At 51.2% G+C, this 25,516-nt stretch overlaps 2 protein-coding genes across 2 annotated transcripts in view; one reads left to right on the top strand and one right to left on the bottom strand.

Moving 5' to 3' along the window:
* The window catches only part of LOC125746511 (unconventional myosin-XVIIIb-like), a 34,551-nt gene extending 12,637 nt beyond the window's left edge, over window positions 1–21,914 (top strand). The window contains 24 exon segments of the mRNA XM_049020547.1: window positions 1,124–1,189; window positions 1,399–1,527; window positions 1,641–1,784; window positions 1,981–2,070; window positions 3,993–4,112; window positions 5,613–5,718; window positions 5,807–5,934; window positions 6,036–6,190; window positions 6,349–6,472; window positions 6,560–6,760; window positions 7,334–7,444; window positions 7,596–7,700; window positions 7,974–8,129; window positions 9,505–9,618; window positions 10,352–10,468; window positions 10,961–11,044; window positions 11,938–12,075; window positions 14,295–14,480; window positions 16,521–16,654; window positions 17,229–17,270; window positions 19,307–19,480; window positions 20,755–21,223; window positions 21,225–21,660; window positions 21,771–21,914. Coding sequence (XP_048876504.1) covers window positions 1,124–1,189; window positions 1,399–1,527; window positions 1,641–1,784; window positions 1,981–2,070; window positions 3,993–4,112; window positions 5,613–5,718; window positions 5,807–5,934; window positions 6,036–6,190; window positions 6,349–6,472; window positions 6,560–6,760; window positions 7,334–7,444; window positions 7,596–7,700; window positions 7,974–8,129; window positions 9,505–9,618; window positions 10,352–10,468; window positions 10,961–11,044; window positions 11,938–12,075; window positions 14,295–14,480; window positions 16,521–16,654; window positions 17,229–17,270; window positions 19,307–19,480; window positions 20,755–21,223; window positions 21,225–21,659 — 3,528 coding nt within the window. The 3' untranslated portion in view covers window position 21,660; window positions 21,771–21,914.
* A 987-nt stretch (window positions 21,915–22,901) lies between these two features.
* npm2b (nucleophosmin/nucleoplasmin, 2b) lies at window positions 22,902–24,827 on the bottom strand. The gene is made up of 9 exons (XM_049021148.1): window positions 24,637–24,827; window positions 24,371–24,453; window positions 24,178–24,300; window positions 24,007–24,100; window positions 23,727–23,860; window positions 23,559–23,587; window positions 23,349–23,385; window positions 23,146–23,188; window positions 22,902–23,040 (listed from the first exon to the last, which is right to left on the bottom strand). The coding sequence occupies exons 1-8, from the start codon at window positions 24,686–24,688 to the stop codon at window positions 23,147–23,149; spliced, it is 594 nt and encodes a 197-aa protein (XP_048877105.1). The 5' UTR covers window positions 24,689–24,827; the 3' UTR covers window positions 22,902–23,040; window position 23,146.
* Between the last annotated feature and the right edge of the window lie 689 nt (window positions 24,828–25,516).

Genomic DNA, 25,516 nt, shown 5'->3' with positions numbered 1-25,516 from the left:
GAGTGCCAGACATGCTGCTGCCTTTAGAATCATCTGTAGGTGCCTCAGCGCAAACTGGCAGCCTGTCTAATACTAGGGGTTTTGCTGGTCTAATATACAAAAGGAATCAACAGGTGCAAGTGTAGTGTGGTCAGCAAAGGATGTAGCTGGTCATCTATCCTTAGTTCTGGGTTCTTGGCAGAGGAGAGAATGTTAAAAATTCAAACTGTATAGTGATAACAGGGTAGATAATGAAGTTGATAATGAAGACAAGGTGACTGGGCTTGGAGGGGTGGTATGCAGAGAGAAGAGGAGGGGCCCATGGACTGAATTCTGGGGAACACCCACTATGTTACCTTATGTGAATTAGACAGCTCCACCCCCCACCCCTCAGACACTTGGAAGGGTGTTCCTGATAGGTACAGATCCACTTATGTCAGAGAGGGCTCTGTAATGCCACACTGAGAGAGGCTGGACCGGAGGAGCTGGCGGCCTGCTGTGGCGAGAGGCTGGACCGGAGGAGCTGGCGGCCTGCTGTGGCGAGAGGCTGGACCGGAGGAGCTGGCGGCCTGCTGTGGCGAGAGGCTGGACCGGAGGAGCTGGCGGCCTGCTGTGGCGAGAGGCTGGACCAGAGGAATTGGCGGCCTGCTGTGGCGAGAGGCTGGACCGGAGGAGCTGGCGGCCTGCTGTGGCGAGAGGCTGGACCGGAGGAGCTGGCGGCCTGCTGTGGCGAGAGGCTGGACCGGAGTTGCTGGCGGCCTGCTGTGGCGAGTGGCTGCAGAGAGGTCTAGCGGGATGAAAATAGATGACCTACATGCAGCCCTTGCATATCGCAGGGCGTCTGTAACAGCCAGGCAGGCCGTCCTGGTGGGGGGTGCGGATCCCAGAGGCGAGGACAGGCTAAGTGAGGTGCAGTTGTGTAGTTTAGTCTTGCCACTTGTCAAATTCAGGTAACTGGGGGATGGGGGGCTAGAGTCACAGAGTGCACCCAGAAACTCATGCAACATGGGAAAAACGTGAAAACTCCACAGAGAGAGAGACCTTCAACCCAGGAGGCGTCCAGCAGCACCCATCAAGCCCAAGCACTTTTGACTGAGGAATCGGTGCATTCATGATAACCCAGCAGTCCCGCTCTTCCCCGCAGGCGGTGGGGGAGCTGCTGATAGACTTGGACATGGACAGGAAGAGCATCACTGTCGGAACCAGCAGGGTGAGAAGCGCCGACACCTTGAGTGACTCATTAAACGCTCTGAGGCCCTGTGTGTCTGACTGGCCGGCCGGCTGCTCTCACCTTTCACGCTGAAAATGACGAACTGAGACTGTTCACCCAGTTCGGGGGGCTGACCAGCGCATCCCTCTCAGATGCTCAGATGGTTGCCAGATTGAGTGATGTAACTGAAAAGGGCCGCCTGCCCCCAGGTGTTTATGAAGCGTGGGGTGATGCTGTCCCTGGAGCAGCAGAGGGACCAGCTGGTGAGCGGCTGGCTAGTGCTGCTCCAGGCCTCCTGCATGGGACACCAGGCCAGGCAGAAGTACCGCTGTATGAAGGTGAGTGACTACTATGTGGTGCATGATGGGATAGTGGTGGGCACTCTTGTATTATGAAAGGACGGTAGTTGTGTGGCCCGGCATAAAGCGAGTGAGTGTGTGTTTTGGACCAGGTGCAGCAGATGGCTATACGCTGTGTCCAGAGGAACCTGAGGGCCTCGTCCACTGTGCACAACTGGAGCTGGTGGAAGCTCCTCTGCAGGGTGCGCCCCCTGCTGGACATCAACATCGATGACCAGCGCTTCCGTGCTAAAGAGGTACTCGCACCCCCCTAGGATCCTGTCAGGGGTCTGAAGGAGGTTCTGGGATGAGAACCCGTGCCCCCACTCCCTCCATCGATACGAACCTCAACGCCAGCCAAGCCAAAGCCAATAACGCAGACTGTGCGTGTGTTATGTGTGTTATGTGTGTTGTGTGTGTAATGTGTGTTGTGTGTGTGGCGTGTGCTCCCAGGATGAAATGTCTGCTTTGAGATGCCGCCTGGAGAAGTCTGAGAAGGAGAGGAACGAGCTACGACAGAGCAGTGATAACCTGGAGACAAAGGTATCGACATCACCCAGGCATGGTGGGGGGGGGGGCAGCTGTCTGACTCATAAAGGACCTGATGATATTTCTGGGAATCCAGACTGCGGCTTCCCGCTCGTGACAAGCACTCCCTTCTGACAGCATTAGACATTTAGAGGGATATCCAGCCATCAGAACTACGGAACCCAAGTATTCATGTGCTTGTGGTTTTAGAATATAGGATGGTTTCACAGAGCCTAAATGAACAGCTGTTAAAAAATCAAGTGCTCATATATTTAGAGTATGTGTGTGTCAAAAACGTATAATTTTCTGGTAAATCAGGAATGGAAATGCAGTGACATTGCTGGGAAAGACAATCACCTCCATCACTCCTGATCTGAGCGCAGTGTAAAACAATCATGCATCAGGGGCAGCTGCTAGATGGAGTTGCTCATTAACATTTTGAAGTTGATGTTGGTCTACTTCACCATGGTTACCCTCGTTCCAATCAGAAGCATTATCATTCCGTGCTTGTAAGCTAGCACTCCATCCACCATCAGGGAAGCGTGCAGAAGAATTTATGTTCAGTGTGAGTTTGAAACTGCATGATTTTTGATGGCATAAGTGGAAGTTTCCCAGTTTGCTAAAATGCAGCCCCACCAGAACAGTTTTGTGCAGGGGCTGTGAGCCCTGGCTGGCCAGGGAACGGTGCCTAAAGCTTTCTCATCTCAGCGAGTGAGCAGCCGGTGTTTCTGCCATAAAATGCTACAGTAGCTTGTTAAGTTGCCTGCAGAACTTGCCTGTTAGCATTAGCAGGCAGTTTCTCAGCTGGCTGAAAGGGCTGCAGTGACGGGCTTTCGCTGACCTCATCACAGAATGAGCCGTTTGCGGCAGCCCTTCAAACACAGCCATCTGCTGCTCCGAATCTGCTGCTCCGAATCTGCTGCTCCGAATCTGCTGCTCCGAATCTGCTGCTCTGGGCAGGAAATCGCCACCCAGTATCAGCTTCTGGCATCTTCTCTGTCATCATGTACTTTACAGTGTGTTTGCACCAAGCACTGATTCATATTCACAATGAGCTTCATTGGCATGACGGAGGCTAATTCTATTGTTGCATAATAAATCTTGGATGAAACAAAGGACAAATGTAATCAAATGAGTGGAATTCGTAAGAAAAGCAGGAGCGATTCCCTTTCGGCAGCTTTCCTTCCCTTCCCTCCCCTAGTCAGTCTTGCCCATGTCTGTTCCTCGTTAATATGATATTCTGCCCCCCTCCCTCGGCAGACTGGGGAATTGATTAATGCGGGGGGGGGGGGGCTGCTTGACTTGCGGCAGAGCTGCCTGATTTTAGGTTTGCTCTGAAATACAGTACAGGCAGCTGCAGCTTTTGATGGGCGAGTTCTGACCATCGAACTTCTGTTTACGTCGCTCTTTGAGTTGCTCACTTAACTCATATCTTTCAAATAATGCCAGTTTGTTTTGCTCTGGAATGTTCAAATTAGACAATAATGAAATATTATACCTGCATGTACATACATGCTGCACGGGGGTCCGTGGGGTGGCGCTGTTGCTCAGGGCTGGTGGTTTGAATGCCGCCTCCTCTGAGGAGTGTGTAGGATCGGTATATTCTGGAAACATGCTCAGGTGATGTCTCTAAGTTGTGCTTAATGTGTGACTGTGCATGTGTCCCGACATGAACTGCTAACCCTAACCCTAACCCTAGCTGTCCCCAGCCTCGTGCCCTGTGCCTCCTACAACTACAACATCAGACAAACAGCCATTAAGTTCACGTACTATGGTGACAAATGGTTGTCTAATGTATAGTCAGAGAGCCAATTCATTTATTTCATTGACATCCCTGAAAGGAATGCTGTGGAGTGTTTTAAGTATTGCTGGAGTGATATTTGTGGTTCTAAATGGTGTCTTGTCAGCCTTTGAAAGAGGTGTCATGTTACTTTAAGGTGACGGCGTTGTCCTCGGAGCTGAGTGACGAGCGGTTCAGGGGCGACGCTGTGAGCCAGGCCCTGGACATGGAGCGAGCGGAGCGACTCCGCCTCTGCAAGGAGAACAAGGAGCTGCAGGTGCATGGTGGGAGATGTGCTCCCTCACACACACTGACACGCATTCGCAGTGTCACACGCACATACCATGATCTGATTATTTCACATCTTTCTTTCTTTAAGATGCTTTAGTTGAATCAACACTGAGAGACGTTGCGGAGAAATTCTTTTGAATTTTTTTTCCCCCCATAAAGATAGCAATGCTGTAACAAACGCACACACACATGTTTGTATTCATATCTTTGTGGGGACCATCCATTCATTTGTATGAGGTATATTTTTGTACACCTACAGCCCCCCCCCCCACACACACACACACACACACACACACACACACACACACACACTCCGTGTTCACACGCATGCACTCACACATGAGCACATATGCAATCCCCAGCTCACCCACACACTGGCGTACGTGTACACACTCACTCGCACACGGCTCTCCCATCTGTCGGGCGGCGGGGGGTGGGGGGCGGGGGGGGGCGGCGTCCTGATTGCCTGAGCCAGTATACACAGGCGGCTTTAATGGCAGACTCGTGATGCTTGTAATCTGGACGTGCGGGCGAGGTGACTCACTCAGCCTGGGTAATATCTCTTAATTACCACAGAGAGGAGCTCGTGTTGGCTCCGCTCCTCAGGTGACTCGGTTCTCTGTGCTTCTGAGGCCATCATCTCATTTACTAAATTACTTTGTCTGGCTTCTGGATTCCACCTGTGAGTCTGATGCCTAATTGCATTTCCGTTCAACTCTATGTGCCGTTTTTCGGAGTCATAATGTCTGCCATTTGTTTGTTCTGGTCCGATTCCTGCCTCGGGCTCAGGGAAACAAGATCACAAGTGAGGGCCTTAAAAAACGATTTCCCAGCAAGTGGGGGTGGGGGCTGGTACTGCTTAATAGACCAGTGGATTATGGGAAATGGCTTTTATACGGTTCTCTGCAGGGGGCTGTAAAACAATCCCTTAGTACAGTAGGAGCCTGGTGTGAGAGTCTGAGCAGATTCTGAGTTTCCACTGAAGCATGGGAGCAGTTATGGGGCTGAGACACATACAGAAGTGGAAGAAGATTCAGTATCAGCCTCACAGCAGAAAGCAGCTTCTGCTTTGCCCAAGGTTTCATTATTTCTGATGTAGCACTAAGGTCGTTTCTGAAGTGTTCCTGACTTCTCTGCATTTCTGTGTGCTTTCGGGAAGCCGCTCATCTCTGATGGCAGCGTGCAAACACACACAGCATGGCCTCTGTTTTTGTCCTTCAATGATGTAAAAAGTTCATTGGATTTTCAAGAGACATTCATATACACATTCCGAGTTACATTCTGGATGACCTCTAAGCTCGTCCATTTGTGCCTGTGGTATTCAGCCTGGCTAACCTAGACTTCAGGTAGTGTGGTCTTATTCCAGCTCTGTAAATGGATGACGTCATGGATAAAAGTGTCACTAAGCTACAAAATAGCATAGGTAATTTATGATTTATATGTGAAACTGGTTATGATGAACCTCCCCACTGTGTGGTTCTGTCAGGGCCGCTTGGACCAGTGTAAGGTCACCATTGACAGGCTGGAGAAGCAACTGGAGGAGGAGAAACAGCAGGCAAAGAGTGAGGAGGCACTCAGGGGCGGGGGTGCAGGTAAGGGGAGCGGCGTGATGTGGCCCGTACTGTAAAGGTGACCTGCCCTCACCCCCCCACCCCACGCTGATCACACTGGGGTGTCCAGCAGAGAGTGAGTTGCTGCTGCAGTTAGAGTGCGCACAGACGGAGGTGGAATTCCTGAGGAGGAGACTGCGGCAGGCGGAGGAGAGGCAGGAGGCTGAGCGGGAGGCCCGGGCCCAGCTGGAGAGCAAGGTACACCCCTGTTACTGAAGTGGTACGCGCCAGGTCTGTTACAGTGCCCCCTGTCTCTGCTCAGACTCTCCTTAAGCCCCCCGATCCTACGACGTGGGCAGGTATCAGAGCTGCAGACCCAGCTGGAGCAGTCCAAGCGTAACCTGACTGAGCTGAAGCGGCAGTGTCGCCGCGTGACCTCTGACCTCCTGGATGCCCATGTGCTCACCGAGGCCCTGCAAGGCCGCGCGCACGAGATGGACAGGAAACAGCGGAGGTGACCTTCAGCTCTGCTTTGCTCTACAAAGGCTAACAGCGTAACTTTTAAGGTCTTAGACCTGTCCTGTTTCTGGGAGCTTATTTCATCCAAAAGTGTAGTGCTATAGTTTTGCACAATCCTTACTCTCTTCTTTCTGTACCTCTGTATTTGTGCAGGTTTGACAGTGAGCTGACGCAGGCCCTCGGGGGGGCTGACACTGAGAGGGAGCAGAAGGAGAAGGCCATTCAGGAGAACATAGCACTCAGCGCCGAGATCTTAAGTCTGCAGCGCCATCTGAAGGTGTGCCGTATGTCCACCGGCAACAAGGCGCTGATTAGCGAGACATGAACAACAGGGAATCAGGTCGCTGCGGTCCTGTGTTTCCAGGAAGTCCAGACGGAGGTGTCTGTCCTGCGGCAGCAGAAGGACGAGTTGTGCGCTCAGATCCGAGACGCGACGGTGTCATCGAACCTGAGCTCCGACTCCATCCCCGGCCTCAAAAAGCAGCTGCGGGAGCTGGAGGTGCAGGAAAAGAAACAGGGAGAGGAGATCTCCAAGCTCACTGCCAATATACAGTGGCATGAGCAGGTGACTACCCACATACAGACACAGCACTGACACTGTGAGGCACTGATCAATTTAAGCTGTAATACACAAATTAGGGATCCATACTGTCCTGCATTGTCAGGGTGTAATGGTGGTGGACTTACCCAGTGCCGCCATTTTCTCAATAGAAAATAGAAAGCCAACAAGTTGAGTATAAAGTTTCACAGTCACATAGAACTCAAGTGGTTGGTTGGAACAAAATTTTGGTCTGGATTTATACATTTTGAACCTGAACTTTCCACCTGCAAATGAAGCATTTGTTCCATTAGGGCTCAATCTATTGAGGAAACGGCAGCACTGGGTAAGATCACATATTGGGCCCCGATGACCGATCGCTAAGGCTCCATGGGCTCCACGGAAACGCTGGCGACAGCAAGTGATACACACTTCCGCCGATTTTATTGATGGAATACTGACAGCGTGAAAAACGGAAAGGGAGACGGAAAACAAACAGAAGGAAGAGTGACGCAGTGCTGATGCGTGCAGTACTGACAGGGACACGCTAATGCGATGCTGACGCTGCGTGGTGGAAGCTGATGAAATGCGATATCGTAGATGCACCTGCGCTGCGAAATGGAGATGGAGAGGATGAAGCAGATTCACCAGAAGGAGCTGGAGGACAAAGAGGAGGAGCTGGAAGACGTGCAGAAGTCATCGCAGAGACGGGTGACTGGGGGGGGGCAGCCCAATGGGGTGTCCAGTAACTCATCAAACACAAAGCTCTGTGTTGTAAATTATCCTTGTTTCTAACTTATCTGCACAGTTACTCCTGTTTCTCTCTCCTTATCCAAATGCGCAATATGCAATGTCTGCGCAGCTGAGGCAGCTGGAGATGCAGCTAGAGCAGGAGTATGAGGAGAAGCAGATGGTGCTCCATGAGAAACACGACCTGGAGGGGCTGATTGCCACGTTGTGTGAACAGGTAGGGGTGCGGGGTCTATGGGGGGGGCCGGCACACGCCACTGGGATTTACACCCGTCACAGATCTGCTGTCACCAGCCTCGACATTCTGTGGTCAGGTGGGCGCTGAGTCGTGGAAAGCGGGTGGCACAACGCCAAGAGGTGCCATCACAGCGGGTGGCATCTATTCCTGCACCCACTACACACTAATGGGATGGACATGAAAAGTGAAGCAGTTCCATGATGCCACATGGTTACATGTTGTTTCTTAAAATGCCCCCCCCCCCACTCCCAGGTGGGCCACAGAGATTTCGATGTAGAGAAGCGCCTGAGGAGGGACCTGAAACGCACTCACGCCCTTCTGAGCGACGCCCAGCTGCTGCTCTCCACCGTCGACACCCCAGGCCAGGGGGCCGCCAGCCGCGAGCAACTGGAACATCTCAAGATCCAGGTGCCTTCTAGCTCTGCCTCGCACCCCCTGCCCCCCCGCATTACCCGCCTGCCCCCCACCCTGCCCCCAGCAGGGACTTCTGCCTCGCTTCCCTTCCTGGATATTGCACATTGCACATCCCCTGATCCCCTGGTCAGAATATCCAGTTTCCTTACCCCCCCCCCCCATGCTGCCTAGTACCTGTGAAAGTAAAGGGCACCTCTCTGGGTAATGCGGGGGGGTCTGCGGCTTCCCATCACCTGACATGACCGCGACGACCACCTGACCTCATCCACATACCCTAACTGTCATCCACATACAGTTTAGATAGACCACAAGACATATATGACTCTTTATAGCATTTCGGTTACATAACTGGTAGCATAGTGAATATGTGTAACAATCTACATTGTAGCGGGATTAATGATCAGTCATGATGGTGGTGATGATGATGGTGATGGTGGTGGTGGTGATGGTGGTGGTGGTGGTGGTGGTGATGATGATGGTGGTGGTGGTGGTGGTGGTGATGATGATGGTGGTGGTGGTGGTGGTGGTGATGATGATGGTGGTGGTGGTGATGGTGGTGATGATGATGGTGATGGTGGTGATGGTGATGATGGTGGTGATGATGGTGATGGTGATGATGGTGGTGATGATGGTGATGGTGGTGATGGTGGTGGTGGTGATGGTGATGGTGGTGGTGGTGGTGATGATGATGGTGGTGGTGGTGGTGCTGATGATGGTGGTGGTGGTGGTGCTGATGATGATGATGGTGATGGTGATGATGATGATGGTGGTGATGATGAATGATGGTGGTGGTGGTGATGATGGTGGTGGTGGTGGTGGTGGTGGTGGTGATGGTGGTGATGGTGGTGGTGGTGGTGGTGATGATGATGGTGGTGGTGATGGTGATGATGATGGTGGTGGTGGTGGTGGTGATGGTGGTGATGGTGATGATGGTGGTGGTGGTGATGATGGTGGTGGTGGTGGTGGTGGTGGTGATGATGATGGTGGTGGTGGTGATGATGATGGTGGTGGTGGTGGTGGTGATGATGATGATGGTGGTGGTGGTGGTGATGGTGATGGTGATGATGATGGTGGTGGTGGTGATGATGATGGTGGTAGTGATGGTGATGATGGTGGTGGTGGTGATGGTGATGGTGGTGGTGGTGGTGATGATGATGGTGGTAGTGATGGTGATGATGGTGATGGTGGTGGTGGTGGTGATGATGATGGTGGTAGTGATGGTGATGATGGTGGTGGTGGTGGTGGTGGTGGTGATGATGATGATGATGGTGGTGATGATGATGATGATGGTGGTGATGATGATAGCTCACTTGGCAGCATCCACCATCTCACCTTCTCCCCTCCCACTGTGCTCCTCCTGGGTGGACAGCTTGAGGAGAGTGAGACTCGGCGTGTGGAGGCTGAGAGCATGCAGAAGACGCTGTCCATGGAACTGGAGAACGCCCAGTTGGAGCTGGAGACCATCTGCAAGCATAAGGACCTGGTGAGGCGGAGATGAGTCTTCGGGGGGGGGGGGGGGGACCCTGGTCGTACCAGCTAAGCGGCATTGAAATGACACAGATGATTTAACAGCTGTGAGTTTAAAGACACCTTCAGCAAAAAAAAAGCCATCAGCAAACGCCAGTCACTCGATCGTAAACCTGGTATGAACTTCACCGGAAAACTAAATTAGATCCGGCGAGGCCTCATGGCATCTGAACCAAATCTCATTGGGGTCCGAAATACCAACACTGATGAATCCTTATCTCATCACCAACAGTCTGGCCAGACAGACTTTTCCAGCACAAATACCCCACAGTGATAAATGAGTTTTCCAGCCCCAGCAAATGAAAGACTGAAGCGCATGAGGGAGATGGATGAACGGACATCCAGCAGACTCACTAACAAAGTGACAGGATGTGCCCTGTGGGGGGGCAGCAGCGGGCAGCTACGCTAACAGGCTATAGTGGTGTGTGTGACGTAGGCAGGCAGGAGTCAGGCAGACAGCTAAGATTCTGGGAGAGCTGGTCAGGGCCTGTGATTGTCTGACTTGGCTCAGTGTTTGTTTTGTCTGATGTTTTTGCCTGTTTCTGCTAGTAGTTTTTTTTCTGGTTATTTATAAAATTAACCAACTGTATTAAATCACATTTTTAATATGAATTTGATGTGTGGTAGGGAGGCTGGGTCTCAAGATATATGGCTGTTTCATTTCACACCCATGGTACTGCCCGCTGCAGGTGGATGAACAGCTATCCCACCTGCAGCACGAGAATGCAGACCTTCTGAAAAGAGTGGAGGAAGACCAGGAAGACCTCAATGAGCTGATGAAGAAGCACAAGGCTCTCATAGCTCAGGTGGGCTGTGCGTGCCTGTGTGTGTGTGCGCCTGTGTATACATGCGTGTATGCATGCCTGTGTGCGTGCCTGTGTGTATGCGTGCCTGTGTGCGTGCCAGTGTGTATGCGTGTATGCATGCCTGTGTGCGTGCCTGTGTGCGTGCCCGTGTGTATGAGTGCCTGTGTGTATGCGTGTATGCATGCCTGTGTGCGTGCCTGTGTGTGTGCGCGTGCCTGTGTGTATGCGTGCCTGTGCTTGCCTGTGTATACGTGCATGTGTGCGTGCCTGTGTGTATGCGTGCCTCTGATTGTGTGCAAAATGTGTGCACGTGTGCATGCCTGTACGTATGTCCGTGCATGCCAGTGTGTATGTGTTTGTGTGCATACCTGTATGAGTGCTTGTGTGTGCACATGCGTGCATGCCTGTGCCTGTGTGTGCATGTTTATTCACAAAGGCTAGTCTATGTGTCTCTCCTACTCTGTGTCTGACTGTCTCCGGTCTGACCGTCAGTCCTCCAGTGACATATCGCAGATACGGGAGTTGCAGGCCGAGCTGGAGGAGGCCAGGAGGGAGAAGCAAAGACTGCAGGACGAGGTACCAGAGAGGGAGGGGTCTTACCCGGCCCCTGGGACGTCCTCCCAGCTGGGGTGCCGTGAATGCCACACTTCTATCTGGCATGCAGGGATATTGGCAAATACAGGCCACAGCACCTCAAAAGGAAACCAAAGCCAAGCCCAGAACGACAGGCAGCTTTTTCAGAGCAGCAGGGCTGCTAAGAGCAGTCAGAATGAAACATAAAACACGGGTGAATACTACCCCCTGCTGGTACTGAGTTGCAATACGGCAGCCTCAAGTATGGGGGTGGATTCACAGCTTCTGTTACGAAACGGTAAACAGCAGCATATAAATACCCTTCAACGTGGAGCCTCCCGCACGATGAGCGTCCTCTGAGGGCTCCGATATCCCGAAGGTGTCACTGAAACGGAGGGACATTTCAAACAGGCTAAATCTCGATCCATCTGTTTTCAAAAAAGCTCTCATCTCATTAGGGTAGGCAGAGGTTCATGGGGGTACATGACAAGGCAGCTAACGGCTGAAAGATATTTGCAGTGACATCACGTGTACTTTGTTAGCTGATGCTTGTCTCCGTGGAGGCAGCGGCTGTCCATTAATTCAGCTGCTTGCTCGGGCAATGCTGCTGGAGCAATTCAGGTTAAGTCATTTGCTCAGTGACCTTGGACCGGTAACCTTTTGGTTATGAATTTACAGCCATAGCTGTATGCTACGCTTACGTCTGCTTGCCAAGGTTACCGTAGAGCACTGAAAGGTCCCAGGATATCTTAAGACCGTACCTTCAAAATATTTATTTCTTTTCCCTGCTGACAGCTTGCTCGAGCTCTGCCTTTGCTGCTCACCTTTCGTCTCTCCTCCTCCTCCTCCTCCTCTTCCTCCCCCCATCTTCTCCCCCCGGGGGCTGGGGGTGGCAGCTCCAGCAAAGCGTCACACGGCAGCAGAACTTGGAAGCCTCCACGGTGGCAAGGAGCATCGTGAGTCTGCAGGAGGCGCGTGTCTGCGACCTGGAGAACAAGCTGGAGTATCAGAGGGGCCAGATCAAGAGGTTTGAGGTCAGAACTCTGCACCAGCCTTGGTAGATGACACGGGGACGGGGGGGGGCACTTTGACTGGGTTTTACATCATGCCTGTGTCGGTGAGGTTTGTGTGCGTGCTGGTGGGGTCTGGGTGCTGTAACTGTGATCAGAAGGTCACTGGTTCAAATCTCAGGGTCGGCAGGATGATTCACTCTTGGGTCCCAAAGCAAGGCCCTTAACCCCCAACTCATCCTGTTTTCCTCAATAAAAAAATATGTATGTCACTTTGAATAAAAGCAGTTGCTAAATAAATAAAATGTAAATGGCAAAGAGCCAGAGCACTGAACTCTGTCTACATCTGTACATAAACTCCGTAACTATAAACTGTGTTCAGGAAATGAATAAGCAGCATGCAGAGCTGATGGTGACACTAATGGCCGCTGGGGCTCCTGACTCTTCTGCCTCCTGCATCATTTTATTGGTGTCTTTATGTCTGTCATTCTGAAAGGCTTCATGTCTCCCTGGCCTTGATCCCGGTTAAACTGTCTGTCCCTATAAGCTCCCCCCCCCCCCCCCCCCCATCATGTTTTTTAAGTGCCTGTTCCCCCTCGACGCTATGTGACAGTGTAGCTTTGGTTGACCCCCTTTTTCACATCCTGGCCTCGTCGCCCTTCTCGAGTCGGGGGCGTGATGTAGTTCTGCCCCTTTAAGCCACGAGTCCATCAAGACCGGATTCAGTTAGCGATCGACTAACACCTGGAGCATCCTGGGAACAGACCTGCTGCTCTGAGCTCATCGCACCATCTAGTCCTTCTGTGGGTCTTTTCCTTGGTCCATCTTTCTCTCTCAGCTTGCTTTTATAAAAACAAGCAGGACAAGAATTTTTACAGGATTGTAAATATTTGCTGTCAAGAAAGACCAATGGAGTGTATAAATATTCAGCTCTAGGTTCCATCCTGAAACAATTCCTCTATATTAATTACTTGGCATATGGTGCAGATTATTGCTCCATCAACAATATCTGACAACAAAGAACATTATTACTAATTTTGTTAAGTGCATGTTATAAAAACCATTAATTTCTGGACAGTAGATTTCTCCTTCCACTCTGGGAAAGTTGTTTCTACTTGCAAAGGATATTTCTGAATTTTGCCACAGGATTAGGCTGATAACAATGTCAGCTATAGCAAAATGACCTCCCAGCTGATTCTGACAAGTACAATTATAAGTGTAATTATAACTTCAACCAATGCGGAATTTTGTGCCAGTCAGCTTAAAATACTGATCTATTAAAATACTGATCTATTAACCACTACAAGCCTTCAGGCGCTTTAAAAATTAACTGTGATAATGCTAAGTCAAATGTGTGTCAACTGTAAGGAACTTCAGAATGATTCATTTGTGCCGTCAGACATTACAAATTATTTTGAATTAAAATACATCCTAATGACCCATTTATTTTAACTGTCTAAGGCTGAGAAGAGAAACTCATTAAGCTGAAATTAAGTCGCAAGTTACAGGTAATCATTACAAACTTAAAAAATATTTTCACAAAAATTCGGAACGCTCATTACATCCAAAATGCAGAGAAAATTTAATTAAACTTCTAAATCAAGTCTAGTTAATTAAGTTGCTTAGAATGGAAATTAGTGTATGAGAGCAGTGGGGCTGGGTTTGGCTACCGCTGGCTGGAGCAGCAGAAGCGCAGAGCTAGCTGGCATACTTCAGGCGATTAGCCGATCGGGCCTGTCTTTGCTCTGATTGGTGGCAGCGTTCCTGCGTGGGGTCAGGTGACCTGCACTGTGTAAGGACAGCGGTGCACTTGGCAGGGAGGCCGGACCTTCAGCTGGATATGTCTGCGATTCCTGCATGCGATTCCTGCATGCGAGTCTGCATGCGAGTCTGCGTGCTTCAGCGGCTTTGAGGAAAGCAGGTGTCAGCTCACTCAAAGGATGTTTTTTTATTTTTTTTTATTGACTGTTGAGGCTAAATATATCCTACTTTTGGCAAATGAAATAGACGCTGCCTGAATTAAAACAGTGAGATCACCTGCCAAAGTGCCTGAGCTGTGTGGATCTGTTTACGTGTGGCATGTTCACATCCCATGGGAAGGTGCTGCTTCCACGCTTGGTCTTCCCTCGCTGTCTGGAGGGGGTTGATCCTGCCCACGCTTCATGAGGTTTTCACGCGGCATTTTCCGGTTTCCTGCAGCCTGGCCACTCTGTCTGTCTCCTTGCCCCCCCCTCCTCCCCCAGGTTCTGGTCCTGCGTCTTCGGGACAGCGTGGTGCGACTGGGCGAGGAGCTGGAGCAGGCGGCACAGACGGAGGCCCGCGAGCGCGAGAACGCCCACTACTACCAGCAGCGCCTGGCCGACATGCGTCTGGAAATGGAGGAGCTGAGTCTGCGTGAGCAGGACAGCAGCCGACGGTGCATGGAGCTGGTGAGGGCGGACACTGGGGGGCGCCAGAGAGCGACGTCCTGAGTGGCTGGCGCTGAGTTGGTAGCAGTATACTGTACATACCCCAGGAAGCTAGGAATTATTAGTGTGACCTTTCATAAGCTAGGAGGTTGGGCATTCGTAATATTCTGGAAGTGTCAGGTGGAGGATTACAAGACAAATTAGAGTTTATGACCAAAGAGTGCACAATGTTCTGTGATTGGCTGAAGAAGAGGCATAAGGGAGAGACATTACACTGCAACAACCAGCAGAGGGAGACACCAAGGACTGGAGTGCTATGTAATGTCCTTAAAGCTTAGAGTAATGTAAACATTTAAATACTGCATAACTTGGTGAAAGATCACTACCGGGGGGCTAGTTTAGGATGGGAATGATTACCAAGTACAGAGTAATGCTATTTGATACCAGCTGAAGGGATCCCAGGATGGGACTGTTATCTGGCCGCATAGCAATTCAGAAAAGGCGTGTGACCCAGACGTGCATCTTCATCTTCATGCCGCTCCTGGTGAGGGTTGTGGTGGCAGCACGCCAAGCAGGTCACACCATGCCTCCCTCAACGATGCCGCAGTCTGGCTCCTGGGGAGATCCCCCGACGTTTCCAGGCCAGCTGGGCGATAGTCCCTGCAGAATGTCTTGGGTCTGCTCCGGGGCGCATCCTACTCAGGCCTGGAAAAGCTCCTTTGGGATCTGACCGTTCGGCCTACTCAAAGGGGGCCCAGGCTATATCAGCCGACTCCCCTCCATCCATAGCAGCAGTGACTCTGTATCGAGGTTCTCTGCATCCCCTTACGCTGTGGCGAGGTGCCCAGCCACCCTGGGCAGAATCCTCACCATTCTGTCTATCATTACACACGGCTCGTGGTCATGGGGCAGGACAGGAACATAGACTGACCAATAATCGGTGAGCCTTATTGGTGACTTCCCTCCTGCTTCACTGTCATGGGCCGGTAACAGGGTTGGCCTATTTGCGAGGGAGGCCCTGCCAGGAGATCAGATTCCAGAAGACATAGCCTTGCGGATCACTAAAGCACACAAACACCTCCACCACACTAAGGTCACCATCCTCTGGGAGGAGGGCCGGGTGGGGGGGGGGGGGGGGTAGACACGCGATTTGTCATTAGAGGAAGGTTATTCTGTTGTGTTTTTCCCCAAGCTTCTAATTTTGAACAAAAAACATCCAATTAGCATTTATGCATATTCATCGAGTCATCAACTTTAATTTCCTAATTTTTGAGGCTAAATTACAAGTTTGTCCACAGCAAGTCATTCCCACTCCCTGTAATGCGCAGATTAACGCTCCGGCCAGATAAAGTTTCTCCGCTGCCACGGAGTTCATCTTGTGCCGTGCGCTTCATGCCCGCAGGAAGGGGCATTATCCTGGGTCAGAACAGGGGTAATGGGCACCGGGGGGGGGTGCAACAGCTGGGGGGGGGAGAGAGAACACGATGGAGGAACTAGCGAGCTTCCTTCAGGCACCCAACAGGTACACGCTCACAAGTCTCCTCGCACACGCAGAAGGAATGCCTCAGGTTAGTGGCTGCGAGGAGGGGAGGGGCGGTTGCTATGGTGATGTGGGGGGGAGAGCAAAATGGGATTTGTTGTATCAATAACCTTGAGGAGACAATGAGAATTAATCACGCGGGGACAGGTGGCGCGTGCTTTGGGGGCGGCGGTGTGGTGGTGGTAGCGGGCACAGCCTGAGAGGAGGGGGCGTTCATTAATACATCAACCCATTGATTAACGGCCTGCGGGTGTCAACCTGCTGTGTGCCATTATAACCATTGATTAATCCCCTGGCGGGTGGCCCTTTCTGCTCAGTGTACAGTATAACAGGGGTTCAAACCTCGAATGGCCTTTTCATCTAGAGCTCGTGTTTATCTGGGGGGGGGGCATTTCATGTGATATACCTAAACGTATAGCAGCACATCCATTTGTTTGCTTAGCGTGATTCTCAGATATTCTCTGTTTTCTCGCCTCCCCTTGGTTTTTAACGATCCCCCCCCCCCACATCTGCATTTGCAGGAGTTGCATCTGGAGGAGGTCAGCTCAGCACAGCAGGCCCTGCAGGCGGAGCTGCAGACGTCCGCACGGCGCGTCGCCCAGCTGCAGGCCGCCCTGGAGGAGGTGGAGTCCAGCGACGAGAGTGACGGAGAGAGGTGGGGCTATGATCTGCTGACCTAACAGGCCGCTTCAGGTCTTCGACAGACACCAGAGTCCCATCCCCAAAAACATACAGCTCTTTCCGGTGGAGGATAAACAAATGGCATGTTCCAGCATTTGTTGCGGTTAGCTTTGTTTCTTAGCCACCCCTGAGACAATTGCACTCTGAGGCGAGCAGTAGCTAAGAATGAGAGGAACTTTCTTCCGTCTTGTTTATCTGAATAGCAGGATGTGGTTTTGCACCTCCGCTTACACTGTGCTCCAGTAGCCGTCACTATTAGACTGATAAAGGAATCCTTTGAGCAAAGACAGCTGTCCCTGTTTTCAAGCTGAATAGATCTTTGTCCCCCTATTCACTGACTCTGCTCCGACAAGCTGCCCAGTCCTCATTCCAGAATCTTCTGGCATGACTCAGGCCACCATGGCAACCCCCCCACTCCACCATCAGGCTGCCACAGCAACATGGACTGATGCAATCGCAGCTGCCTTCTTCCTCCAGCTTGTTCGTCTAACCTCGCCCCCCCAGCCACCCACCCACCTTGTTCTTTGTTTTTCTCTCTGTGTTTCCAGTGTACAGACAGCTGTCCAAGCCACTGCTAGAAAGAAAGATCTGTAAGAGTCCTGTTCCATCCCTGACTCCCCATCGCCTCGTCTTCCTGTCCCTCTTTTGCTGCGCTGCTTGGCCTTGCCATCGCCCACTGTCAGACTGCCCTAACTGCTATATAGCAGCCTTCTTCCACGCAGAAGGATTTAATACAACTAGGACACGATTATCTTGCTTGCGTCCCTTTTACTGAGGAGTAGACTTTAGCAAAAGCTGACCACCCCCAGCACCGAATTTCATGTATCCTGCTCGGATAAACACATACTTAATGTCCTAGACAGTGACTTATGCAAATAAGTCTTCTGTTAGAATGGCCCCTCCCCCCAGAAAAGCAGTGGTGAAGCAGGCCAGTGTGCACCAGGAAGCGGATCTCAGTGCGCGGAATACCCATACTGCCTCCCATTGGCTGTCCTCATACCCGTGCTGCCTCCCATTGGCTGTCATTATACCCATGCTGCTGCCTCCCATTGGCTGCCCTCATACCCATACTGCCTCCCATTGGCTGTCCTCATACCCATACTGCCTCCCATTGGCTGTCCTCATACCCGTGCTGCCTCCCATTGGCTGTCATTATACCCATGCTGCTGCCTCCCATTGGCTGCCCTCATACCCGTGCTGCCTCCCATTGGCTGTCATTATACCCATGCTGCTGCCTCCCATTGGCTGCCCTCTCACACTGCCTCTGCTGTGCCTCAGACATCCTCTGCTTGGACCCCCAGCACAGCATAACAGAATACTGGAAACCAGTACTCTTTCATAAAAAGAAAAATAATCCATTTATTAAGAGAAATAGTTCATTTTTAAAGGTCAAATGCTAGATATTATCAAGGTGAAATGGGTTGCAACTTCCTGGTGAGACGCACTGCCTGTGACCTACGTCTAATGTTTTTATTTCCTTATTCCTGCTTTCAGAAATTCGAGCTGTTTCGGATTTGGTTGGGATCTTGTTTAGCTTTCCACCCCATTACCCAAAGTGACGGCTGTCTGTGTCTGGGAGGTCATCACCTGCTGCCAATGATTGGCTCTCAGGGCGAGAGAGAAGCAGATGGGCGGGGTTCTGGATCATGGGATAACACGCCCCCTGCTCCCCGCTTCTTATTGGGGAATCACGGCTGCTGGCCTTGTATAAAACTGAATTAGCCACTGCAGATCTGCAAAGAATATGATGGGGGATGCATCTGGAATACATTATTTATAAAAACGTATCCAGAAGTGTGAATCGAACTTTTGCTACAGAGAGGCTTCTCCCAGCACATGGGAGTTTCACTTCACAAAAATGTTCTGAGGGCAGAAGGAATGATTGGTTGAGAATGATTGGTTGAGAGAGAGAACCAATCAAATTGTAGAGGAGGTAGGGCCAGCCAATCAGATGTCTTGGTCCTGCCGCCTCTAGTTGCTTTCACCCACCTTTTCTACAAATTGCCTGGTCATCACTCTGAACTAATCATTGTTCCTGCTGCCCTCAGAACATCCATCAGCCTTCTCCCAGCCAGCCGTCAGGATTTCTTTGAGCAGGATTTGATGAGAACCGCGATCCTGGATGGGAATCCCCTTCTTGTTTGGCTAAAAGCAGGCGTTGGCGGGTGCAGAGCATCACGTAGCATGACGCTCAGAGTCCTGCATGGCTGCCTGCATGCGTGCATCTCGGAATGGATGGAGACGGCCTGCATTAGCTACAAGGAGGACGGCGCATAGGCCTTATCACTTATGTCCTGCCTGGTCTTTAATTAAGCAGACCTCCTGAATTGGCCCTTTCCTTAGTCTTGGCACAAATGCAATTTATGGTTACGACTATAGTATCTCTCATGGGATTGAAGCCGCCTGCCAGTCTAGTTACTTCAGTCCAGGAGGCTGTCAATGAGACTGCGGATTCCTCAGAGGGAAGGATGAAGACTCGTTTTATGTGAAAGCTTGGCTTGGGTGTTGGTCGCATGCGTCCTGCCAGCCCTGCTTGTGTGATCCATCCCCGGCTGCACTCCCGCGTTTGCCGGAGGTGAGAGCCGAAGCCCGTGGCCGCTTGATTGACGCGCCGCTGTCGCTGCAGTGACGCGGCGTCCAGCGTGGGGTCCCTGGGCACGGAGGACGCGGGTGAGGGAATCCGCACTTGGCTGGGCGTGCCCCGCGGCCGGGCCGCCTCACCGTATGGAGGCAGCAGTACCACCAGCAGCCTGGGGGGGCGGATGTCTGTCACAGACACCATGAGTACCTACAGCTTCCGGTGAGTTCTAACCACAAATGCCGGCTTCAGGCGGGGGGGGGTCCTTCCGTCTTCCATGAATGTACTAATAAAACATAAGACCCCACTGTGCACTTAAGTGCTACTTTAGCTATTCTCAGCAAATATCACACTGTTGCCTTTTCCCGAGCCATTAATAGTACACATTCTGCTCCCCATTATTAAGAAAAAGTACTTTGAGGTAAATGTCACGACCATAAGTTCGTTCTAAAAGCCGCCTTGAGTGACAGTCCATTTATTGCATTTAACGGTATGAAAATCATGGCGGTTGACCTTCTCTGAAATCTCAGACAAAATGGAACAGGACTACTGTAATGTTATAGTCAATTTGTTCTTGAGGAAGAGCTGCTCCGTCATTCATTGGGCCTTTTCCTGAAATGACAAATCGCACTCGGATTCATCCGTTTTCAGCCAGAAACACTGGCTGGGAATGCAGGGTGCATGCTGCCATCCAGTCAGTCTCTCGCTCTCTCTCTGACACACACACACACACACACACACAGGGAATTCAGGGCCACCTCTTCACCTGAGCTGTCTGTCTTTGGACTGTGGGTGGAAATCCCACACGCACACGCATATCTGAGGGCATGTTCAGAGCCCGCAAAGCTGTAGGTGTGAGGAGGCAGCAGCCTCCGCTTAGTCACCGTGCCGACCGGCGATGTTCACATTCCCTGAACAAGTGCTGCCGCACCTCCCTCAGAGCGACGCCACAGTCTCCGGCTGCGTTCTGGCCTCAGAAAGTAACACGTCTCTGGGGAACGGAAAGACGCACCGGCCGTTTTCATTCCACATTCACACATGTGAAAATGCATCCATGGGATAATCGTGCAGCAGTTAGTCGGTTGGGCCTTAATCCAGCCTTACCTGGGGGGAGGATATATACATCTGCTGACAGACAGAGACATTGGCACTGACGGCTGTTAGCTGGCTGCTGTTGGTAGAGCACCAACCTGCTGCACCTCCACCCCTCCAGCGCCCCCCCCACCCTGATCAATGTGCAGCCACAGAAAAGGGAGCTTAGGCTTGTGCCGAGACGGCCCCAGGCAGCCCCCCCCCCCCCCCCCCCCCCATTACCTGCCACCCTCATCCCTCCGTTAGTCAATTAAAGGCCAGAGAACATAAACACATAAAAAAATAAACTGTCCGCTTCATACGCACTTCATAGGCCCTGGGGAGGGATGAGGGTATTTTATCAGCTCTTTTCCAATCTGCCCTTCACTTCTTACACCATTTTCTCTGTTTTACTCTCAATGAAGGTCTTTCGCGTCAGAGCGGGAGGTGGACCAGACCTCGACAGGGCAGGGGGGGCGAGCATCATCCTCATCCGCCCTGTCCGAGCTGCTGGAGGGGCTGCGTAAGAAGAGAGGGGGGTGGCAGCGGACAGCCGACCCAGGAGAGGACAGCACCGTATCGCTGCCCATCTACCAGACTACTGGAGCCTCTGCTCTGCGCCGAAGGTCCTCCGCCTTGTCCCTGCAGGATGAGGACGACGCTGAGGGGCCCCGGCCCGGAATCCTGAAGCCCACCAGCCCCCTGGTGCCCCGGGCCTCCAGCTTGCGCTCGTTATCTGACGAGGTCACCGGCACGGCGAGCGGCAAACTGAGCCGTTTCGGCTCCTGCGAGTCCTTGGCGTCGTCTGTAACCTCTGCCGCTGCACTGAGCCGCCGCCGCTCCAACCCCTCTATCCCCGAGGAAGAGGAGGAACGGTGTGCTCAAGCCCCCCCCCGCTGCCCGCTCACCGCAGCTCATCCACCGGCGCATCCTAGGCAGCCTGGCGGCATCCGAGGCCGGCGAGTTGGAACTGGGCGCCGAGCCGCTGGTCTTCCAGAACCGCCGCCTCCTCGGACACCTGGAGAAAGAGGAGCAGCTGGACGACACAGCGGCAGACGGCGCTTCGGACATCCTGCCTGCCATCCGCCGCGCCCGCTCCGTCAGCAGCCTGTCTGGGGCCAGCTCCGTCCGGGGTGGGGGCCGGCGCACCCTCAGCGTGCACTTTGGAGAGCTGCCCCCCTCCCGGACAGCCTCCCGCCGTGGCTCCGACTCTGACGACTCCGGTTCGGGGGGGTGTCAGCGCCAGGGGGAGCGCCTAGAAGCCGAAGGGAGCGAGGGAGACGTCAACGCTGTGATGAAGAAGTACCTGCGCAAGGCTGAGGCAGACTGAGGTGAGGCCGCTCTTCATCGCACTGTACCTGGCTCTCGTAAGAGTGAGTCATGCAGACCCGAGTCATCCCTGCCTCCTCTCACCCACATCTCCCCTCCTCCTCCTCCTCAGCGTCTGACTGTACCAAAGGCCTCGGTGAGCAATTCCACACTTGGAGAGAAACCACCGAGCACCCTGTCAGCCTGCAAGCTGGATGCGGACACAGGAGATATTTTAAAACTTGTTTATACTCAATAAAGATCACATAAAACCAGACTAGTTTTCCCATGCCGTCTCCAGACAGCTTAGGGTTCTGCGTCTTGCCTCCGTTTCTTGGGCCTCAGAGAATAAAAAAAAATTCTGTGACTATTTCAGTAAATACTGGATAAATTCAAGATGGGTCTGTAAATCATTAGAATCCAGCCCTGCACCGTCCTAAAGCTATTTTTCCCATTACCTCATACCCTTGGCTGTATTGGGAGCCAGAACTGTTTAACTCGCCTTAATAGAATCAGCTAGAAAAATGCTGAATTACCTGAACCCAGAGTTTCCCCCTTGACTCGGCATCGCTGGAACGTTCAGGTACTTAAAAAAAAAAAAAACACTTTCTAGCGTTCATTGGGCAGGGGGAGCAAAGACAATACATGTCAAGAGGTCATGACTGCATCCGGAAGGGCACCAGTTCAAATCCCATGCCTGACAGAGTAATCGCACCTTCAGCGGCGCCCTTAACCCCAGCTGATCTTGGGCTGCTGTATGAATGGTGACCCTCTGCTCTGACGAGCTTCGCCCTCGCTTGTGTGCGTCTTAAGCAAGATGGGATACGCAAAGATCATTCTCATTGAGAATGGGAAACGTAACTGGGGGTAGTTTGCCTTTTTCAAACTCACACGTGTCATTCACAAATGCTCCTGAAGAACACTGGGGATCAAGCAGATTGAAAGGGCAACTGCATTAAAAAATATATGAATTCTGAGTCGAATTATGACCAGCAACGATCAGACTCGAGAGAAGTTTGACACTAAAGGAACTTCCTGTTCGGCCCCAGAGTCATAATCTTTAATTGATCTCCGTGAGGTCATGTGCCCATTTATGGCTGCGGTCTTTAGGTCATTTTATCCATTTGTAAATACGGATGGTCCCTTCAGATGAGTAACATCTTCAAACAGGAGGGATGATGCTTCTGTGAGCTGGACGTCAGCCGTCATGGAGCAGATTCAGTAAAGTTCAGTCGTACAGAGGGGACTTACCAGCTCACAGAACTGAAATTAAGCATCTTTATTTCCAAGTGAGAAATGGCATAACAGACCAAGTCAGCCCATCTATAAAGCCCAGTGAACATCTTCCCTCATTTATTCTGGCAGGTAGAAGCTCTGATTTTCCAAGAAGCATCTCTTATGACCTACAATTAAAAAAGGTAGGAGACTGGTGTCAATATTCGAGTTTTATTCATGTCATCAGCAAATCAGCCACATCGTCAATGTGGAGACCATTTCCGAACATCTACCTCAGACTTTCCTGGCCTCTTGCTTACGTCCTCTTCCCTTGCCCTGAAAGTTTTGATTTGTTAGTTGATGCCACATTTCACTTACAGAGCAGGCAATCATCCAATTAAACAGTTAAAGGACATAAGCCTCTCACACACACACACACTATATTCTAAGCACTGGACCTATAGGGGACCTTGCGGTTTAGTTTAAATATACTGACCTTTTTGGGGGGGTTATTCTCATCATCAGAGCCTTCACTTTGAGGGGGGAGGAAAGCAAGTTAGTTTACTGTAAGACATTAAGTCCAAACAAAAGACGTGACCCAGACAATGCGATTCACAAAGAGTGCCACTAAAGTCACAAACACCCCCATTTTCATGCAGGGTAGTGAATAGCGCCCCCCCCCCATTTCACTTAGGCAGCCACCTACCCATCACCTGCTTCTTCTGGCTTCTTTCTCTGGCAGGGAGGAGATCCAGGTATAGGGTTAATTCTAATCCTTAAACTCCTCTTATAACCCCCCATGATTATGTCTTGCACTTGGTCGCCAACGCCTTTGACTACCGGATAAGCATAATGCCGGCCGCTAACGGCTTACCTTCCCTGGGACTTCTCGCTTTGTCGCAGGCTTCTTCGCTGGTTTAGGGGGAGATTCCTCAATCTCTTCCTCCTCTTCCTCCTCACTCATTTCTTCGCCAGCCTCCTCAAGCTCCTCATCGGAGTAGTCTTCCACTGCAAGAAAACCCTCAGGGATTCATTTGGATTTTCTAGGACGGCTAGCTGAAGAGCCTTGGACAAGTGCACGTGACATGGAATAACCGGTTCAGACAGCGTGAAGCAGGGAGGAGGAGAGAAAAAAAAAAAAAAAAAAAACTTACATGCGACGTGTTCCCCACATATATAAACGGGTCCTGAGCCATTTTTCAGTCTGAACGTTATTGGCGGGTGCAGTTCTATGCCACAAAGGTTTACCTGTTAAAACGTGAAGCCCATTGACGTTAAATCTGAACCCAGGTCAGCAAACTGCTGAGTAAAGCCGCAGTGCTCACCGTGGGCAAGCCGGGCGCCCGTAACGTCGCCATGGGAAAAGCCTTGATCTCATCCTGCCCTTGTTCTGTAACCAGCTCGACTACATTGAACTCGTCGCTTTTAGCGTCGGCACCTAAGCACATCTGAGAGAGAAACTACGAATTAAGTTCGTCGAATTAGTCGAGTCTTTTGTTTAATGCGTTTGAAGCTTACGGTTCTCAGCGAAAGCTGATGCTGGTGCTCCGTGTCATCCGTCCTAAAGGTGCCCGTCTTGTTCTTCTCGTTTAGTTCACAACCTTAACAGATTTCGTTAAGAAAAGGAGGGGGGAAAGGTCAGGTTATACGGCAAATCGTTGTCCACTATTAAATAAACTTAATCCTTAAAATGATTCATTAACCTCCCAAAGCTCCCTTTACTCTCAGTTAAACAGTGGGCTAGTTTATGGGGGGAATGGTCTAAAGCTGAGAGTGATCGATACCCCATAGAGTTGAAATAGGTTTTTCGGATTTGCTGGATTCGTTTGAAGCCATGTTCTCGGACACCTCAGACGCAGTTAAGAAGTTATCGTGGCTTATAAAGCCGCACGGCGTGACGTCCTTTCCCGTCGCAGTTTAAGGCCCCCCCTTTCGGAAAACCCGATGGTAATAATAGGAGGGGGAAAAAAACAAAAGATTACTTCTACTATGCGATGATTTTTTTTAGAAGCGGCGGCTGCATTTTGGCAGGTGACTTGCATTAAACTGACGGCCAATGAGCAATAGGCTACAAAGCAGGTCGTAATGAGCCGGGGAACCCGAAAGAGAAGCCGCATGGGAGCCCGCATCGGGCGGCCACGCCGGCGCCCGGACGCCGATTTCACGCTGCTTGCTCCCGGTTGCTCGCCCAAGTCGCAGCTCGTCATTCCGGACGTTTCTCTGCTGTTTCCTCATTAAGGTTGCCGTTTAATAAAAAACCCACAAATGCTTTATACACACGCTTATTCCGCCTTCTTTAAAACCTCTCAATTTACATGTCTCTGCTAGACTCCCTATAAACTCTAAATGTTAGATAACCTACTTACTCAAAGTTTTAATACATTATTTGGATATTTAAGCTATTTTAGGCCTATTCTATTCGCAGTTTTGACAGAATAACGACATAGTCCTCAGACTTAATCATCCCGTTTTCCAACATAACCTTCGAAACGAGCCTTTTCGCCAAAAGTGACTTGGCAATATCAAAAAGCGCTTCTAGTCCAGGTCGACTATGTATTACTCATTTACACGAATCACCGGTATGTACCGGACAATACAATTAAATGTAATTTAATATACCTTATATTTGTCGATTCAAGGGGAACTCGTGTGTAATGCTGTTTC

The sequence above is a fragment of the Brienomyrus brachyistius genome, chromosome 7, assembly GCF_023856365.1.
Source record: "Brienomyrus brachyistius isolate T26 chromosome 7, BBRACH_0.4, whole genome shotgun sequence".
Taxonomy (NCBI): Eukaryota; Metazoa; Chordata; class Actinopteri; order Osteoglossiformes; family Mormyridae; genus Brienomyrus; species Brienomyrus brachyistius.
Note: the sequence above shows the minus strand (reverse complement) of the source record. Positions and strands in the feature narration are given on the sequence as shown.

Bases quoted from the DNA above. Each gene is read 5' to 3' on its own strand.
- npm2b (XM_049021148.1), bottom strand. From the start codon at position 24,688: ATGGCTTCAAACGAATCCAGCAAATCCGAAAAACCTATTTCAACTCTA. The intron at 24,301-24,370 runs GTAAGCTTCAAA...TTTCTCTCTCAG, and splicing joins ATCAGCTTTCGCTGAGAACC to ATGTGCTTAGGTGCCGACGC. The intron at 23,588-23,726 runs GTAAGCCGTTAG...CCTCCCTGCCAG, and splicing joins AGCGAGAAGTCCCAGGGAAG to AGAAAGAAGCCAGAAGAAGC.